At 44.8% G+C, this 20,125-nt stretch overlaps 1 protein-coding gene across 4 annotated transcripts in view; it reads right to left on the reverse strand.

The window, feature by feature from the left end:
* The window catches only part of PRICKLE2 (prickle planar cell polarity protein 2), a 249,893-nt gene that overhangs the window by 23,822 nt on the left and 205,946 nt on the right, over window positions 1–20,125 (reverse strand). For all 4 annotated transcript variants that reach the window (XM_044300892.1, XM_044300890.1, XM_044300891.1 and 1 more), the window contains 3 exons: window positions 16,674–16,811; window positions 9,692–9,895; window positions 7,959–8,145 (listed from right to left, as the gene is read on the reverse strand). In XM_044300892.1, coding sequence (XP_044156827.1) covers window positions 7,959–8,145; window positions 9,692–9,895; window positions 16,674–16,811 — 529 coding nt within the window. The remainder of the gene's footprint in view (window positions 1–7,958; window positions 8,146–9,691; window positions 9,896–16,673; window positions 16,812–20,125) is intronic.

Genomic DNA, 20,125 nt, shown 5'->3' on the forward strand with positions numbered 1-20,125 from the left:
CTTTACAAAAAATTCTAAATGACAGGGATGGGTCTAATTTAATAAAGCAAGTTATACCGGTTCAAATCCCCTCCACTCCAGCACCACTGCTCCAATCCTCCACGCCCCTGTAGTCGCATCCTCTTGACTGCAGCAGTGACGTGCCTGTAAACCGCATGTGACTCCTGCAGCCAATCACTGTCCTCCGCGGTAAACGGTAACAGACCCCTTAGGCCAGTGATTGTCACATGCCGTAGACATGTACACCACCTCTGCAGCCAATCACTGTCCTCGGCAGTAAACAGCATCAGATCGCTGAGGCGAGTCATTGTCACATGCCATAGACATGTACACCACCACTGCAGCCAATCACTGTCCTCAGCGGTAAACAGCATCAGATCGCTGAGGCGAGTGATTGTCACATGCCGTAGACATGTACACCACCTCTGCAGCCAATCACTGTCCTCAGCAGTAAACAGCATCAGACCGCTGAGGTGAGTGATCGTCACATGCCGTAGACATGTACACCACCTCTGCAGCCAATCACTGTCCTCAGTGGTAAACGGTATCAGACAGCTGAGGTGAGTGATTGTCACATGCCGTAGACATGTACACCACCTCTGCAGCCAATCACTGTCCTCAGCAGTAAACAGCATCAGACCGCTGAGGTGAGTGATCGTCACATGCCGTAGACATGTACACCACCTCTGCAGCCAGTGAAAACAAAATGCAGCTGGGAGGACCAGAGTAGCGGCGCTGGGGTGTTGAACCTGGTAAGTATAAAAAAAAAATTAAAATCATTTTAACCCCATCCTTGCCATTTTAAAATTTTTATTTTAACTCAGACAACCCTTTAAAATATGCAAAAGTTACTCTCCTAAATGAGATTGTAAGAAATTATTTTCTTCCAGAATGGACTGTGTCTGTCATTGCAGCTCAGCTACATCCCTGTGTGCGGAACCGAGCTGCAATATCAGTCACGGACTTTGGACAGATGTGGCGCTGTTTCTGGAAGAAAGCAGCCATGATTTCTAATATCTCACAAGCTCTAATTTATTTGCCTTCTATGCAGATTAATATTAAAGGGGTATTCCCATCAATTTCAGATAAGTGCAGGTCCCACCTCTCAGTGTATGTGCAACGTGCTCTCCATTCATCACTATGGGAGTTCTGAAAATAGCTGAGCGGGTGCACTCTGCCATTTTTTCGGAAGTCCCATAATAGTGAATGGAGAGCGCACCGGCAGAAATAGCTGAGCCAGCGCTTGGCTATTTTCGGAACTCCCATAGAGGTGCCTCCCGTTCTGGAGATGGGACCCGCATCTATCTGACATTGATCGCCTATCCTAGCCATAAGCCATCAATGTCCGAGATGAAAATACCCCTTTAACGTGACATCCATGTCCATGGGGAAATAGATCTAGTACTGGCTGGGGTGTCGGACCCTGACATGTACACATTGACACAACATATCAGAGGCTCCAAAATGCGTTAAACCCACCCGTCCGGATGATGCACTTATTTCGGAGCCCGGCGGCTGTGAAAGGGAAAATCTGTTAAGAATAAAAAAAAAAGGAAAAAATAAAAATAAAAAACGAGGCCAAAGATTAGGGACCTGTGCAACGCAGCTCCGACATATCCGAGATTTCCTATATCTCCGTGCATTGCTACCATAGCAACAAGCACATCACGCTGTATTTATAGAAGCCAGGATCCGCGGAGAGCTAATGTATTCAGTCCAACAAAATAATTCCCCCCTTGGCAACAAGGTAACTGTGAAATGCTGTCAGTACTAATGGTGAGATATAGTAACTGCTGACACAAGTGGCCATGCGTCGCCATTATCGCCGACCCTCCCCCGCCATGTGTCACTGGATCTCATGAGGGGTTTCGGCTGTAATATGACGAGCCCTCCTGACAACCGGGGAGTTAATGCAGCACATTTACTAGGGCACCTTCCCAGTTACCATTAGCCGCTGGGACGTTTTATACCATTATATCACTGGGACTCTGTGCGCTGATCCTATCTTATAACGCATGCGACCGGACGATCACTGCGAGGAGATAATATACATTTTACAGTTGTTTTTTTAATATGATATATATTAAATTAAAATATACCGTATGTTAAATATCTCCTTTTTAAAAAATTTTTTTTCCAAAGACCTCCCACATTAACAGGCACTTGGGGTGAGTCCTATTGAAAAGCCGTAAGGGACATTATTCTCCCAAGTGCCAAGCACTGCGCTATTACTGTATTTGGAAGGTGTAAATTGCAGTAGTGTTCATCCTGAGCTACCTGGTTCATGAATATATCTGTCAGCAGATTTGTACCTATGACACCGGCTGACCTGTTACATGTGCGCTTGACAGCTGAAGGCATCTGTGTTGGTCCCATGTTCATATGTGCCCACATTACTGAGAAAAATGATGTTATAATATATGAAAATGAGCCTCTAGGAGCAACGGGGGCGTTACCATTACACCTAGAGGTTCTGCTCTCTCTGAAACTGCAGCTCCCTCTGTACTTTGACTCCTGATGACGTTTTCACTGCCTAGTCCTGTCAATCAAAGAGCAGAGGGCTCGGCAGTTGCAGAGAGAGCAGAGCCTCTAGGTGTAACAGCAACGCCCCCGTTGCTCCTAGAGGCTCATTTGCATATATTAAAACTTTATTTTTCTCAGCAATGCAGGCACCTATGAACATGGGACCAACACAGATGCCTTCAGCTGCCAAGAACAGGTCAGCCAGTTTCAGGGGTACAATCTGCCGGCAGATGCTCTTTGACTCCGCAGAACCAACAAGTTTATATGTCTTTCAGGATCTGTCAAAAAAGACACAATTTCCTAGCGATTTGGACCTAAAATTCTGATGTTTTCTAGGGCGCAAAACCATAAGGCAGCAGCATTCTCATGCTTTCAAGCTGTAATTTAACCAGCATTCAAGAGCAAGTCCTAAAATTTCAGATGACGCCTGAGATGATGCCTGTATAGCGCCACTTTGTACAATTTCTCTGTCCACCTCACTGAGGTGGACACACATGCTTAGTTCCGTCATTCAACTGCCCCCAGAACTGCAGCAGACAGAACACGCCCACTGAGAATGGACATGCCCCTTATGGACATGCCTCCTGAGCTGCCATCTTGAAATATATCTAGCAGAGAAACTGAAGTAGAGATGAGGGAATTTCCGCTTATGAAATTCGTTCACACTTCGTTTGTTAACACCGGCATCTAAAACACGCCCTTAATAAATGACCCCCTTAGTGCATTATTGTACTGGTGTAGCATGGGGTACAAGTCTGTAGTGTGTTGTACTGATGTAGCAGCATACAGGATATTATGGTACTGGTGTAGCAGAATACAGTGTAGTATTGCACTGGTAACAGCATACAGTGTAGTATTGCACTGGTGTCGCAGCATGCTAGTGTTAGGGACCCATCTGCAGAAGCCACCTTGATGCCTGGTAGATGGGCCCAACACACGTTTGATAAAAAATGTGCACAAAGAGCTTCTATTTTTTTTTTTTCATTTATAGTAGGTATAATACCACTTTAAATTAGAATGATCCTTTTTTTTCAGTTTTATTGTTTGTACGTGAAATGTTGGGCTGCCATACCTTTCTTTGTTTGCTTGCAGCATACAGTGTAGTATTGCACTGATGTGGCAGCATACAGTGTAGTATTGCACTGGTGTTGCAGCATACAGTGTAGTATTGCACTGGTGTCGCAGCATACAGTGTAGTATTGCACTGGTGTCACAGCATATAGTGTAGTATTGTACTGGTGTAGCAGCATAGAGTGTAGTATTGCACTGGTGTGGCAGCATAGAGTGTAGTATTGCACTGGTGTTGCAGCATACAGTGTAGTATTGCACTGGTGTAGCAGCATAAAAGTGTAGTATTGCACTGGTGTCGCAGCATACAGTGTAGTATTGCACTGGTGTAGCAGCATAAAAGTGTAGTATTGCACTGGTGTCGCAGCATACAGTGTAGCATTGCACTGGTGTCGCAGCATACAGTGTAGTATTGCACTGGTGTTGCAGCATACAGTGTAGTATTGCACTGGTGTAGCAGCATAAAAGTGTAGTATTGCACTGGTGTCGCAGCATACAGTGTAGTATTGCACTGGTGTCGCAGCATACAGTGTAGTATTGCATACAGAGTAGTATTGCACTGGTGTAGCAGCATAAAAGTGTATTATTGTACTGGTGTCGCAGCATACAGTGTAGTATTGCATACAGTGTAGTATTGCACTGGTGTCGCAGCATACAGTGTAGTATTGCACTGGTGTCACAGCATACAGTGTAGTATTGTACTGGTGTCACAGCATACAGTGTAGTATTGTACTGGTGTAGCAGCATACAGTGTAGCATTGCACTGGTGTCTCAGCATACAGTGTAGCATTGCACTGGTGTCTCAGCATACAGTGTAGTATTGCACTAGTGTAGCAGCATACAGTATAGTATTACACTGGTGTCTCAGCATACAGTGTAGTATTGCACTAGTGTAGCAGCATACAGTATAGTATTACACTGGTGTCTCAGCATACAGTGTAGTATTGCACTGGTGTCTCAGCATACAGTGTAGTATTGCACTGGTGTCTCAGCATACAGTGTAGTATTGCACTGGTGTCTCAGCATACAGTGTAGTACTGCACTGGTGTCTCAGCATACAGTGTAGTACTGCACTGGTGTCTCAGCATACAGTGTAGTATTGCACTGGTGTCTCAGCATACAGTGTAGTATTGCACTGGTGTCTCAGCATACAGTGTAGTATTGCAGCATAATCGATAATCGTCTAGAAACTTTAAATAATCAAGATTTTTTGTTGCCATAATCACTGAGCCCTATTACCCACTGAAACAGCAGAAAGGAGACATATGAATAATATTTGAGCGTAGGCGTCCACTCAGCCGATGTCATAAGCACAGGTTTAGCGGTGACCCCTCTATAATAGGTACTTGTGGCATACAGCACAGGACAATGTATTCCTCTCATGCATTATGCACTACTTTCCGGCCGCTTGTAATGGGAGATACTCGTGGAGGATCATTATACCCAAATGACCTGTCTGGGTGCTGGAGACAATGGTCCTCATTCCTCTCCAGGTTACAGAAATAAGAATGTAAAGTGGGTTTTCTATCATTTAAGTCATTTTAGTGTCTAGAAAAATGATCCTGCTTAGTTACATCTTCCCCGTGGTTCTTATTGTTCAGCTGGGACTGTACTAACCCGTTTTCACCATATAAACCAATCCCTCTGGTTTGTTTCCATGCTGTGTGTAGCACTTCCTGTTCCTGTATCCCACTAAACCCATGATGCACTTCTCCTTCCGCTGCCGCAGCTCCAGCACCGCACCTAACAACCCCCAACTAGTTTATAGCTCCTCCCAGCCAGCTAGTTATAGACACTGCCCTATCACTGCCCCGCCCATGGACATAACATCACAGGAAATAAGAAAGAGCTGCATGGACACGGTCATGTGACCACAGCCCAGAGTGGAATATAGGAATTATGGCTATCTTCATACATGGTTATTTTAAAGGATGTCTTAATGTCTGTCTCCTTGCAAGTTGTTAAAACAGTCTCTTGATCTTCTAAATCTAGATTAGTTAAATTTTTGCAGATCTTTTACATGGGAATTGCTTCTCCTTTTAGCTGCAGAAACGACATGACGGTACTGGAAAGACTACTGGGGAGATACAGATGGTACTGGAAAGACTACTGGGGAGATACACACGGGCATACTTGTTAACACTCCCAATTTGGCCGGGATTTTCCTGAAGAAGGCAAGATCTCCCAGACTCCTATCAGAGAAACCAAGTCTGCTGATGGAGAAGAGCGGTGGGAGAGGAAGTGACTTGTGAGAGCCTGTTTATATAGAAGAAAGTTAAGGGTGCGGCTTTCTAAGTGTACACTTGTTGGTTGGCATTACTGATGGGAGCATCATAGCTGGTGATATTATAGGGGGCACTCTAGTGATACTAATGGACACTCTAGCTGGTGATATTGGAGGCATTCTGGCTGACACTATTAGGGGGCTCTGTGGCTGGCATTATTAATGGTGACTCTTTGGCTGGCACTACTAGTGAGAGCTCCCTGGCTGGTACTGATAGTGGGGGGCTTTCTAGCTGGCACTATTAGTTGGGGTTTTATGGCTGGCACTGTTAATGGGGCCTCTTTAGCTGGCGCTATTAATGGGGGGTCTCTTTCTGACACTGTTAGTGGGGGGTCTCTTTCTGACACTGTTAGTGGGGGGTCTCTTGCTGACACTATTAGTGGGGCTCTCTTGCTGGCACTATTAGTGGGTTTTCTCTGGCTTGCATTATTAGTGGCCACTTTCTGCCTAGCACTATTAGTTGGGGTTCTGTGGCTGACACTACTAGTGGGGGCTCTCTGGCTGACACTACTAGTGGGGGCTCTCTGGCTGACACTACTAGTGGGGGCTCTCTGGCTGACACTACTAGTGGGGGCTCTCTGGCTGACACTACTAGTGGGGGCTCTCTGGCTGACACTACTAGTGGGGGCTCTGTGCCTGACACTACTAGTGGGGGCTCTCTGGCTGACACTACTAGTGGGGGCTCTCTGGCTGACACTACTAGTGGGGGCTCTCTGGCTGACACTACTAGTGGGGGCTCTCTGGCTGACACTACTAGTGGGGGCTCTCTGGCTGACACTACTAGTGGGGGCTCTCTGGCTGACACTACTAGTGGGGGCTCTCTGGCTGACACTACTAGTGGGGGCTCTCTGGCTGACACTACTAGTGGGGGCTCTCTGCCTGACACTACTAGTGGGGGCTCTCTGCCTGACACTACTAGTGGGGGCTCTCTGGCTGACACTACTAGTGGGGGCTCTCTGGCTGACACTACTAGTGGGGGCTCTCTGGCTGACACTACTAGTGGGGGCTCTCTGGCTGACACTACTAGTGGGGGCTCTCTGGCTGACACTACTAGTGGGGGCTCTCTGGCTGACACTACTAGTGGGGGCTCTCTGGCTGACACTACTAGTGGGGGCTCTCTGGCTGACACTACTAGTGGGGGCTCTCTGGCTGACACTACTAGTGGGGGCTCTCTGGCTGACACTACTAGTGGGGGCTCTCTGGCTGACACTACTAGTGGGGGCTCTCTGGCTGACACTACTAGTGGGGGCTCTCTGGCTGACACTACTAGTGGGGGCTCTATGGCTGACACTATTAATGAGGGCTCTTTTGCTGACACTACTAGTGGGGGCTCTCTGGCTGAAGCTATTAATGAGGGCTCTCTGGCTGACACTATTAGTGAGGGCTCTCTGGCTGACACTATTAGTGAGGGCTCTCTGGCTGACACTATTAGTGAGGGCTCTCTGGCTGACACTACTAGTGGGAGCTCTCTGGCTGACACTATTAATGAGGGCTCTCTGGCTGACACTACTAGTGGGAGCTCTCTGGCTGACACTATTAATGAGGGCTCTCTGGCTCACACTATTAGTGAGGGCTCTCTGGCTGACACTATTAATGAGGGCTCTCTGGCTGACACCATTAATGAGTGCTCTCTGGCTGACACTACTAGTGGGGGCTCTCTGGCTGACACTATTAATGAGGGCTCTCTGGCTGACACTACTAATGGGGCTCTCTGGCTGACTCGTTTTTACACATTCCCTTCCAGTTAAATCACCACCTTGACCCCTAAGTCACTCCCTTTGCCTGGTACAAAGAAGTTTCTTGGTGCACCTTGAGCCCAAATTCTCCCTTAATGTGTCATCCACAGGCTTTAAAGCTCTTCTCCAGAAGAAAGAAAGAAAACTCTATTCACTGCCACCTATAGGTGGACTATCTAGGTAAGTACTTGATGATTCTTTTTTTTCTTGCTGTGCACTTTCATATGGGGCAGGACGTGATTGTTTCTTGAATACCATCTTTAATTTTGTATCACCAGCCTATGAGTATATGTAAAAATAGAAAAACCTGATATATAGAGAACACGCAAGTCCATGATGACTCTTACCTATATGCTGTGCACAGGTGTCACAATACTCGGCATATAAGGACTCGAAGCAGTTACAGCAGTACGGACGTCCTTCTTTCATGATGTATCTCTGACCACCAAGCACTGTTTCACATTCAAAGCAGCAAAAGTGTTTCATATGCCAGTGTCTTCCCTCCGCTTCTGTACATTCGTCTGCAAAAATAATCTAACAGAAGACCAGCAATCAGCATCAACAAACCGATAAGATAATAGTCAGAAACACATAATTAAGGATGCACCTTTAGCTTTATAGTGGTTGGAGCTCCATTGTTTTTGTTACAGGACCCCAAATACACTGCATAGACATAAAGTAAAAAGATAACATTCTGGCTGTAGATAGAGCTAGGGTGTTTACCGCATACTGTTACATTATTGAGTTCAATGTATAAACTGCATGCAGTAAGCTCCAAAGCTCCCTCTAGTGGCGGCTGCAGGTAGCCTGAATTTATAATTTAATGCTATGTCTATGCAGGGAGCTCTGTGTCTGAAAACTGTGAAATTACACTTCCACAATCATTATTACTATTATTGTAACTATTACTATTATTATACTTATTATGGATTTTTTTATTTATTAATTCCTTATATCTCCCCACACAATCAGCAGTCATGCTAGAATTTACAGCTCTCATCAAAACATCACTTTATTTTTCATTCCACTGACACATTTCACTTTAGGGAGAAACCACAAACCTCAATACACAAAAAAAGTCCTCAGCACATGTCCCCGGGGCTCTGCTTAATCCTGCTTTATCCTATCGAGGGACAGATTCGGGGGCGAGCTGTAACATTCTGAGGTGAGAAAAGACAGCGGCTATTTCTCACCATCTCACCAGCACATATATCAAGTGAAGAATTTCCCAGTACAGCTGTGTAGACTGCGACCCGTGGGCATTTATACACCATAACACACCACAGATCAATACTGATGTAGTGTGCGACCTGCTGCAGGGTATAGCAAAACCTTTCAATAATGGAGAATTTTGTGAAACAGGAGTATTTTTTTCACCAACGACATGAAATGTGGAAGAATATTCCTGACCAGCACTCAAAGTGCAAACGACACAAAATTCTCTAAATCTTCGATACATGAAAGTCCTAGTGCCGGCCTCTTCTACCAAGTGCTTTAAAAGTTCTATTTTGCTATTTTTTATTTTTTGCTAGATGTTCAGGAAATCCATTAATGGATGAAACTGACAAGTTTTTTAAAGGAACACTCTAGGTTAAACGAATGCATTATATAGCTAGTGCAGGGGCGGAGCATAAACAGAATATATGCTCCACCCCTGAGGTCCTACACTAGTTGAACAGGGTGTGTTCCTTTCACAACATAACAATGAGAGGATATCACAATGGCTTGTAGACGGTGATCTCTTCTAGGAGGTTTTTCACTCGGGTCATCTTCTTTTTACGAGCCCTGTTAGGTCATAAGAAGGTAATAGATAAGGGGGACACCTAAAATAGGCACCGATTTCCATGGGCAATACGGAGTACTTTAAAAACTTTAAAAATATGTTGCATAGTGCTTGTGCTTGGTATTGCAGCTCAATCTCATTCACTGGAAAGGGGTATAAAGGCCATGTGAGCAACGGAAGTGAAATCACAGGTTGAGTATAGAGGCCCCAGTGCTTGACCACTCCAAAGAGAGGATCGGCAAACACGGGCAAAGTGGTGTAAAGATACGGATAGAGACTGCGCTGATCTCCACTCACCTCATCACAAGCTGCACATCGGGGTTTCAAGCACTCAGCATGATGTCTGCCGCAGTAGATCTTCCCATCTTGATAGAAGTATATAAGGTCAACCAGCAGTTCATTGCATATCGTGCATACGAAACACTGCGGATGCCAACAAATGCCGTGCCCGGCTCTAGAGGCAAAGACGGCTATGTCCCCTCCATTAATCTGTCCTCCACACTGCAAAGCAAGAGGCAACCACGGTTATAACATAGGAGGAGCAGAAATTAATTCCTATTCATAGCGGGCTCTCATTCACCGATGATATTACTATTAAAAATGGAATAGTGTGTGGACCTCATGAACCCGACCAAACTATAAACTGACCTGGACAACCAGGGAGGGGAACAACTATACGTTCTCAGGCTTCAGGGCCAAATACCATGTGATTTCTCACCGATCCTGGCTTCTGGCGCCATATCTCTACAGAGCCATATTGAAAAGGGTACGGGCCCGTGGCGCAAGAGAACAACCATGTTCTGCATATTAATAAACAGTATGAACACCATTAAAAGACACAGTGTTAAATATAGCAAATGAAAAAGAAAAACAGGTCAGAAAGGGTTAAAAATAACAAAGAAGCTCTACCCAACTCCAACAATTCTCCGTCTTTGCTAATCAGAGGCAGGACAAGAAGTGGAATGCGGTGGGGATTGGAGTAATGGCGGATTATCAACAAGCTTTTTTTAAAGGGGTTGTCTCACTTCAGCAAATGGCATTTATCATGTAGAGAAAGTGAATATAAGGCACTTAATGTCACCGCCAGATCTCTGAGAAGCTCTGACAGACGTTCTTCAGTACCTCTTGCTTGAGGTTCTTTTGTTTTGGTTTCGTTTTGTCATCTCGTTTCCCTCTCTCAGCTGTCATCTAGTTGCACTGATTGCATCCCTTTATATCCCCTCCCATACTGCATCACTTTGCGGTTTATACAACTTCCTGGCTTGTGCTCACTGCTAGATGCTGCAACTGCTGGTTCCTCAGATAAGTCTGTAACTTTATTTGTGTTTTTCTGTTGGTTTGATCCTAGGTGACCCTTACTCCCTCCGTATTAAGTGAAGGGAGCCGGTGGTCGTGTCCCCTCACTATTATAGGGTTTTCAGGTGTCACACAGTCTAGGTACGACGGCATGCAATTATCTATCATAAAGATCTTTGCATGGGCTGAGCAGTCAGGGAGAGCTCTAGGGCTTTTATAGGGCTCACCCTTATGTTCCTTAGTTTGGGATCAAGTCAGTCAGATCTTTATTTGTGTCTTCTAGTTCTCTGCAATACCATCCGTGACACTTAATAATGTATTGTGATTGTCCATATTGCCTCCTCTGCTGGCTAGATTAATTTTTCCATCGCATTATACACTGCTAGTTTCTATGGTTACGACCACCCTGCGATCCAGCAGTGGTGGTCGTGCTTGCGCACTATGCAAAAAAACGCTGACCACTCTGGTGACCGGGACCATAGGAGCGCACATAGGCCGGGGCTTTTTTCTATAGTGTGCAAGCACGTCCACCGCTACTGGACTGCAGGGCGGTCGTAAACCATGGAAGCAAGCAGTGTATAATGTGATGGAAAAATGAATCTAGCCAGCAAAGGAGGCAATATGGACAATCACAATACATTAGTAAGTGCCTTTTATTGACTTTCTCTACGTGATAAATACCATTTGCTGTAGTGAGACAACCCCTTTAAATTATTTTTAACCCTTTTTGACCAATTTATTTTGAATACAACTAACTGCCCAGAAAGCCCTTTAAAATAACAGTAACTGGTTCATATTATCAACTTGCTCAATGATATCCGGAGGAGTCTCTTTCCAAACATTACCCGTTTTTTATTTTTGGTGGAGTTACCTTGCAAAAATCAACATATGACTGCTCTCAAAGGAATCGTTCATCTCTTATTCCATGAGAAGGCTTTATTGGCAGCAGGCTCAGCGTCCATGCTGTAGATTTCATGAATACACTAGGATCCAGCTCAAGCTGACACAATTGTATTTCTCATTATTTAGTCGTACAGGTCATTAATTTGCTCCCAGGGAGGCTATTCGTTTTTTTTATTTTTATCCAGAGCGTCTGCATTTAATAACGCAAATTGCTTAGCCTTACGAAGCCGCGCTGGATGTGATGCCTCGGGACTTATCTTCCTCAGGGGGCCTGTCCGGCCAAATACGATAAAGAAGGCTCGAACGTCAGTGTCTCACATGCCAAGATTATAGGAGGAAGTAATAATGCTCTTATGTTGAAAAAAAAAAAAGACGCTTAAAAAGGATAGAGAAATAAAACGGGAACAGTGATTAAACTCTTCGTCGCTTGTATCGCAGATGAGGCCTTCGCCATAGAGCAGAAGTAATTAAAACCATCATAAAACCCAATGTAAAACTGCAATAATATCAGTGCCGAGCAGTAAAAGGTAAACTGCGGATGGAGCAGAAATGAGATCGCCGCTGTAAAACAGCATGAAATAAAACCAGATTTACTATAGAATCCCAGCAATGATACATTGTTACGCACATTATGCAAATTGTTTTTAATTGCAATGTCGGAATTTTTTTATTTTTTTATTAGAAAAAGTAATATAAGCAGATTATGGGCTTTAGAAAACGTCGGGTCATTTAGTAATGTTCTCGTGTCGCCTCTGACTCTAATTTATGACTTGATAACTAGATTATTTTTTCCAATTTATGTGTAAATGTGACAGCGCTAAAAGAGGAAGATTCCAGAAAATATGTATTACAGCCCCTGGGTGAGTCAAGTGACACCCTACTGGAGCATGATATTGATGGCTTCAAGGTCCAACATTGTTATATACCCTCACAGTGAGCACCTAAACGTTCTTGAATACCTCTCATTTTGTTAAAGAGGATCCATTATATTTTAGTAAATATTAGCATTTTCGTGAAAAAGGACAACGCTGGACGTTATTTTTTCTTAAAACTTCGTCATCCTTTGGTATCCCTCCTTGAAATGTATGAATTACATTGTCAGCTGGGTGCCACCATATTCCCGTTGTGTCCCTACACAGTCTGACACCATCTGATCGGAGTGTGTAGGGACAAGAGAAATGATAACACCTCTTTGACAATGTAGTCAGGTGGCATAACTACTGTTAAGGGGGCACTTAGGAGACATAAGTACTGTGTGAGGACACAAAGGGGGTATATGTGAGGGCTAAGCGGGATTGGGGCGCGCTATGTGCAACACTAGTCCTTCCGTGGGCTTTTCAAAAGTTGAGAGGCATGAAGATGGTTTATTACTGTAGGTACAACAATACATTTTTTTTTTTTTAAACTCGCTTTATTGAAAAGTAATAAGCAAGAAATACAATAAATCAATCGCATTTAAGTACAATGAGTCACGCATCACAATGCCTAGGTGCAATACAACAATAAAGGTTGTCCTCTTTAAGTTATTAATGGTCAAGACATATCAATAGTGCACTTAGCAGTAAGCAATGACACATGTTTAATTCTCTACATTGAACATTGATCCGAATTGCTGTAGCAGGTAACAGAACATAATGAGACAATTAGGTTACAGAGTGCAGATGAGCTGTCGTGACAGTCAGAGGAGAACCACACCAGGGCCCCCATATCTTTTGGTGCTTCTGCGGGCACCCTCTACGGGAATACATAATCTTCTCAAATGGGATTATGTTGTTAACAAGGGTCTTCCATTGATTAATCGTGGGTGGCCTGTCCGCCATCCACCTAAGAGCAATGGCTTTCCTGGCTAAAAACAGGGCTTCACTAATGAAGGTGAGAGTGTAGCGTGGTCTTGAATCCTCGTCTAATATTCCCAAGACGCAAATCTTTGGGCAAACTGCCAAAGTACCTGGGATCAGGGAAGAGATGAGCTCCACTACACCCCTCCAAAATGATTGAATGTAACTACAGTCCCACATCAGGTGCCAGAAATCCGCGCCCAACTGAGCACATCTATGGCATCCGGTGTGTGATCTTCTACCCATTTTATATAGCCTAGTAGGGGTGAGGTAACACCTATGCAGAATAAATAACTGAATCAATCTGTTAGTAAGGGACGGGGATACAGTTATCGGAACTTCAAGGGCCTCACTCCACTCACCATCTGTCAATGTAGGTATATTCCCTCTCCATTTACATTCCGCACTCAATGGAGAAGCTGAAATTTTAAGGTTGAGCAAATGTGTATATAAGGCGGATATCAGGGGGGGGATTGTACATATTTAGAATCACATAAGGCATACCATTAATGTGGGCATACACAAAAACAAACTTCCCCTCAGGGTCAACAGACGTGTGATGAGGTTCCCATCTAACCGCCCTGTGGATCAATAATGACACCCCTTTAGAATACGAGTTGCCATATGCGCTTTCCACCCACTGAGCCCATGGTTTCCTAACTCTCCCTCCTGTGTCTGTGGTGAGGTGCGTCTCCTGCAGGCCCAAGATATGCGGCGCAAAACTGCGGATATGTGAAAACACAGCCATTCGTTTCCTAGGTCCGCCTAAACCTCTGACATTCCAGGACATCACTCTTAAACCCGCCATGATAAATACCAGGTAAAGACACAAGGATAATCACCCCTCTCCTGGGGTTCACCATGGCAGGAATAATGTGCACTGTATAGGACTCTCGCATCTTGCTTGTTAGACATTGCAGTAATAGCGAAAAACATTGCAAATACACTAAACCACCCCAACAGGGGGTAAACATAATCACATCCATATGAACAAGTGGCCATGTGTTTGGGGGACCTGCACGGTGTATGTAGGTGGAAACCCAATGCAGGTGGAGTAGCTGACTCCCCCCATATGAAGTTATATCTGCTGATTACATGAATACGTGGTATGAGAAACTGCCCGCAATTAACCCTCAATGACCCTAAGGCCCATTAACAACATGGATTAATACTTTACCCAACTCTGACTTGGAGCAGCGTTGGAGAACATAAGCATAGGGGAAAAATAAAGTAAAAGTCATGAATAGAGATAAAGGGCAAGCAGGGTACAGTCAACGCAGCAACCTTTTCATCTCTCTCAGGCATATCCATGAAGAGCTTCAGTTGCAATCCAGATCATCTGGGAGGGGAACGTCGGTGTCTCCCAGACAGCCAGTCCTCCGCTTCAGCAGGATTGGAGAAGAAAAGTGACTTGTCGCCATCTACAACTCTCAGGCGAGCAGGATACGCCATGGAATACTTGAGGTTTAGCTCCCGGAGGCGTCTTTTGATAGAGACAAAGGTAGCACGTTTCTTCTGAAGGTCAGCAGAAAAATCCGGATACAGAGAAATGTTCGCAGAGCCTAGTGATATCTTCTGTGCGACCCTGGCCTGTGCCAGAATGAGATCTCTGTCCCGCCAGTTTAACATGCGAGCTAGCAGGGGTCTTGGGGGGGCACCAGGAGGCAGCGGTCTGGCAGGTACCCGGTGCGCCCTCTCCACCGTATACGCAGACGAAAAAGCAGCATTGGGGAATATCTCTTTGAACCATCCCTCCAGGAAAACTGCTGGATCCAGGCCTTCGGCCCGCTCAGGCATGCCAATAATGCGCACGTTATTGCGCCGCGCGCGGTTCTCTAGGTCGTCACATTTCTGGCGAAATAGCTCCACAGACGCCTCCACTGCAGTGATCCTTGCCGGTAAGGGATTGGTTAGATCCTCCAGGTCTGATACTCTGGTCTCAGTCACCCGGACCCGCTCGCGCAGCTGCTGCACATCTTGGCGTAATAGGCCCAAATCCACCCTTACCTCATCTATCTTCCCGGTCAGGGAGACCTGGCACCCAGTGATGGCTGCCATGAGTTGCTGGTGAGAGGTTTGCAGGGTGAATTCAGGTTCAGCCTCCGCCTCGGTAAGTGGCTGTTGTGACGACTGGCCTCTGGTGCTGGCCGCACGTGTCGGAGACGGAGCCGCGGCGCCATGTTGAGAGTCCTGCCTGGCGAACTCCTTAAGTCGCTCCGCCGCCATCTGCGCCTTGCTGGGACTCATGTCAGAGGTAGAGCGCTGGCTGCTGGCTTAGGTAGACTCGATGGGGCAAATTTCAGCAGATGTAGGGATCAGGATGGCTCAGGATAGTTGGCGGGAGCCGGAGCTTCACTCAGATGCAGCCGTCCATTACGGCAGTTGGCCACGCCCCCCACAACAACAATACATTTTGAGGCCTGAACCGTTTTGGACCGCGTGTGAGAGCCCTGAACGGATCTCACAAACGGAAACCAAAACGCCAGTGTGAAAGTAGCCTAAGACGCCCATCACGTCTATACAAAACAGACCGTTTAGACTCCATTATCACCACCATCATCATCATCACCCTCGAATTCTAAGGTTCCTGTTACATGGGCCAGTAACGAACGCCAATTGATGATATACTGTACAACTCAATCGGCGCTCATCCCTTTCACATAACCCGATGCAAAGTAAATGCGGAAGGAATGATCTTTATTACGATCATTTATTCCCCAATCAGTTTGCATATTGTCAACGGCACATCCTTGCTAACATGTGGCGATGTGCTGCTGCCAAAAGAATATATCTGGTAGCACATGAAAGGTGCGATAACCTGAAAAAACAAGTGTTTATTGGTTGATCAGCGGCATGTTTACACAGGGCAGTTATCGGGAACAAGCATCTGCCTAAACGTTTGTTCCCCATAATTGGCCCCTGTGTAAAAGGGCCATAAGATTAGAGACCCAGTATTAACTAAATGGTCAATGGGGTTGAACAGGATTAGAACAACATGGCTGCAACAGCGCCCCTCCTGTCCATGGGCAGTGCCTGGTACTGAAGCTCAGATTCATTGAAGGGAAGGGGGCTGAGCTGCCATATCATATACAGCCCATGGATAGGGGTGGCAAGCAATGAAGACATTGCTGTTTTGTCTCACAAATGTCCAAACCAATGGACAAGAGCCAGATCCAAATCATTCACTGTCCTGTAATCAAATATGGAGGGAGATAGCGGTATAAAACACCACACTGCTTTACCTGTTCACAGATGGCTCCTGTCATGGTGACGGGAAAAGGCCTGACATTCCCTCTTCCCAAATTCTCCCGTTTTCTTTGGTTGCTGAACAGCTTGAGCTCCCTCTTCTCTTCCTCATCCAGAGAATTGCAGTAGCGAACCTGCAAGAATGAGAAAGATTTCAGCTCTCGAACCTACTGCAATTATATGACTCACTCAAAATCAAAATTAAACTGTAGAATCTAAAATATGAATCTAAAACACAATTGCAATGCAATATAATGACCAATAAAGGGGTATTCTTATTATGCGAATTATCCTCTATCCATAAGACAGGGGATAACTATTAGATCATTGGGGTTTCTACCACTGGTGGGCCCCCCAACGATCATGAGAACAGGGATCCCCTGCACCATGGAGGTCACCAAAATGAACGGCGCATGCGGGCTGCTCCATTCATTTTTGGGCTCATTCAGACGGCCGTATGCTGTCTGCAAAAATGCGGATCTGTTTTTTTGCGGACAGTTCACCATGTTTGCATACGCTTTTTTTTTGCTGATCCATAGACTTCAATAGGGTCATGTCCTGATTTTTACTGACAAGTATAGGACATATTTCGTTTATTTTGCCGAGCAATGCAATGGAAGAAAAGGACCCCGTAGAAGTGAATGGGACAGCAGCTAATCTGCAAAAAAACGGATACGCATTTTTGCGGACAGCATACGGACGTCTGAATAAACCCTTTATGGGAGTTCTGGACATAGCCAACTACAGCAAAATGAATGGAGCGGCTGTGCGCATGCCCAACTAGCCACTGGTTCATTTCGGTGGGCTCCAAGGGATATGGGGTTCAACTGAGCGGTGGAGGTCGCAGTGGTAGGACCCCCACCAATCTAACAGTTATCCCCTATTCTGTGGATAACGAATACATTGACATAACCAGAATACCGCTTTAACCTGATCTAAGTGCAGTCTTACATTGACTGGCAACTCACAGGTATTAGCGTGGTTTTCTAGTTTCAAAAACCCATTGTCATTCATAAACCCTATTAAAAACTAAAGGGCGGGTCTTCTGTTTCGGATCCTCAACTCTTGGCCAGAGTGGAAAGCTATTACAAAGCGTGTCTCCCTCTGTCTGGAGGACCCGTCCTGTCCTTCATTACACAGACAGCCCACTGATTTGAATGACGGTGTGTAATGCTTAGTTTTCCCTGTGGGGGTGCTGCAGGAAAACTAAACACTTCCAGCCAAGTTTCCCCACAGATTACAGCTGATCCCTGGGGGACCCAGCAGGGGGATGCATGTTATCAACCAAGAAACCCTTTAAATAAAAATAAATTGTCTAAATTGGCTTGTCTTGATCGATCTATTTCCATGACTGTAGATGGTCAGGAAGGAGATGAGATGAAATAATGTATTGTAATTGGCTGGGTCTTGTTCAGGTATCAGCTGGGACTACATCCTTGTTTCAGAGTCCACATTTTCTCATGATGAAGATGAAGAACGGACAGTAGTCTATTGAAAGCTGGTCAGATCCAAAAAGTGTCAAGGGCCAATATAAAAATGTATGAAGCATGGACCCTACAACAAGAAGAAGGGAGTATAGCATGTCCCTAAAAAACCTAATCAGACCATCCCAGGCCTTCTTCAATAGGAAGGAAGGGTTTCGAAACGGATTACTGGTGAGTGCTCAGATTATTATATTGATTACAGAGCTTACTGCCCTTCGGACACCATTAAACACCACTAGGGAGTGCTGACCTGTTCTCCAAATATTTATAATCAATAAGACTGCTGTTGTGAGTTTTACTGAATAATCAATCAGAAATTCCAGTGTGATGTTCCTCTCCATGATGTTCCTCTCCACATCTATGCCAAGCTAGATTTATGGAAATCCTTTCCACCAAGCTCAACTCGTGTACGTCTTCCCTTAAGGCTCTGTTCAAGTACAGAGTACTACTACTACCAAAATCATGGAAAAGTTACCATAACACCGATATGGCTAATATAGCTCTAATTTCTTTAGCTCTAATTGCTATATAGATGCACCCCATTGCAAGGTGTAAATGAATCTGAAAAGATCCTGAGGACTCCTAGACTAGTTCACTTGAGTCTTTTTGTTATTTTATAGACCCTGCATTTGACAATAATTATAACATGTGGGGTCACCTTCTTGTCGTCCTATAATGATCATTCGATATGGTTTCGTTCTAGACGTGAATATCGATACGAATTGAATCTGAATTTTGTATTTGATATTTTTTCAACCTGACTTCAGCGCTGACTAAATTTATTAAAAAAATGGGAAAAAAAATGATTTATTTGACACTAAACTGAAAAATCAAGCACATCATAAATCAAACCTGGGAGGCCCTCTCTAGGCTACATCTTGTCATCTTCCAGATTTGGGTACTATAAGGTGATGAGGAGGGGTGGGGGGTAGCTCGGGACCCTTCAAATCATAGACTTTGGCTTTTGAGGACCATAGGGTCCATGACTAAAACCAGCAGCTTCCTTCACAAGCAAGTTGCCGCTATTGGACCCACAAACTCAAATGGATATGTCCAAACCAGAAGTTATACACAATTAGTAAAAAAAAAAATAATAATAATTTTCGTCAAAAACTGCACGACACTTGTCCACAGGTTGTATATGGTACAGCAACTCAGTACCATTCTCATTAAAGGAGCGGAGCGGGAACTTCAGACACAACAAAGAAGTGTGGCACTTTTTCTTAAAAACAGCAACCATGTTTTATTAATCCAGGACAACCACTGTAGGTAATGGGTGAAATGCACCTTGTGGGTTAGGTAAATGGTAAATGAAGCAGACTTCGATAAATGGTGGGCCTCCAGCTGTCGTGGAGCTACTCACTCAAGCATCTGTGCCATCTGCACACCTCCCAACATATCGGGGGTTAAAAAGACAATACCTACATTAGGCATCTTATTTGGTATCACATGGCAATGTGTCTAAACCAACAAGGGATCAATTTAAAGTCAAATCTGTGTCGAGACACTAAGCATTGAAAATACAGCTGGAATAAGACATCATGCCGGCTCTCACTGCTGAGAAAATGTCTCTCAATGATTCATACTAACAATTTCCAGATAGAGACTGTGGCTGGAATAGAGAATCCAGCTGCTTATGGCCAATATCATAGTCACACCATCATTAGTTCTGGGTGTTTCCACAATGTGCAAGAATTACATCAAGTATGTGCTAGTGTCTTGTCCAAATAACCACCAATCAGATGTCATAGATCATTTTTAAGGACGGCCACAGACAAAATACACACGGATATAGGAGATTTTTACGTCACTTTTTATCACTGTGATATGTTTGAACATAAAAAAAACTATATTTAGTGGATCCGCTCATTTAAAGGGCTTTTCTGGGAGTTATAGTCCATCAGTATGAGATGATGGAGGTCCAACTCCTGGTGATCAGCTGTTGGAAGGCCTGTGGTGCTCGG

The sequence above is a fragment of the Bufo gargarizans genome, chromosome 7 (assembly GCF_014858855.1).
Source record: "Bufo gargarizans isolate SCDJY-AF-19 chromosome 7, ASM1485885v1, whole genome shotgun sequence".
Taxonomy (NCBI): domain Eukaryota; kingdom Metazoa; phylum Chordata; class Amphibia; order Anura; family Bufonidae; genus Bufo; species Bufo gargarizans.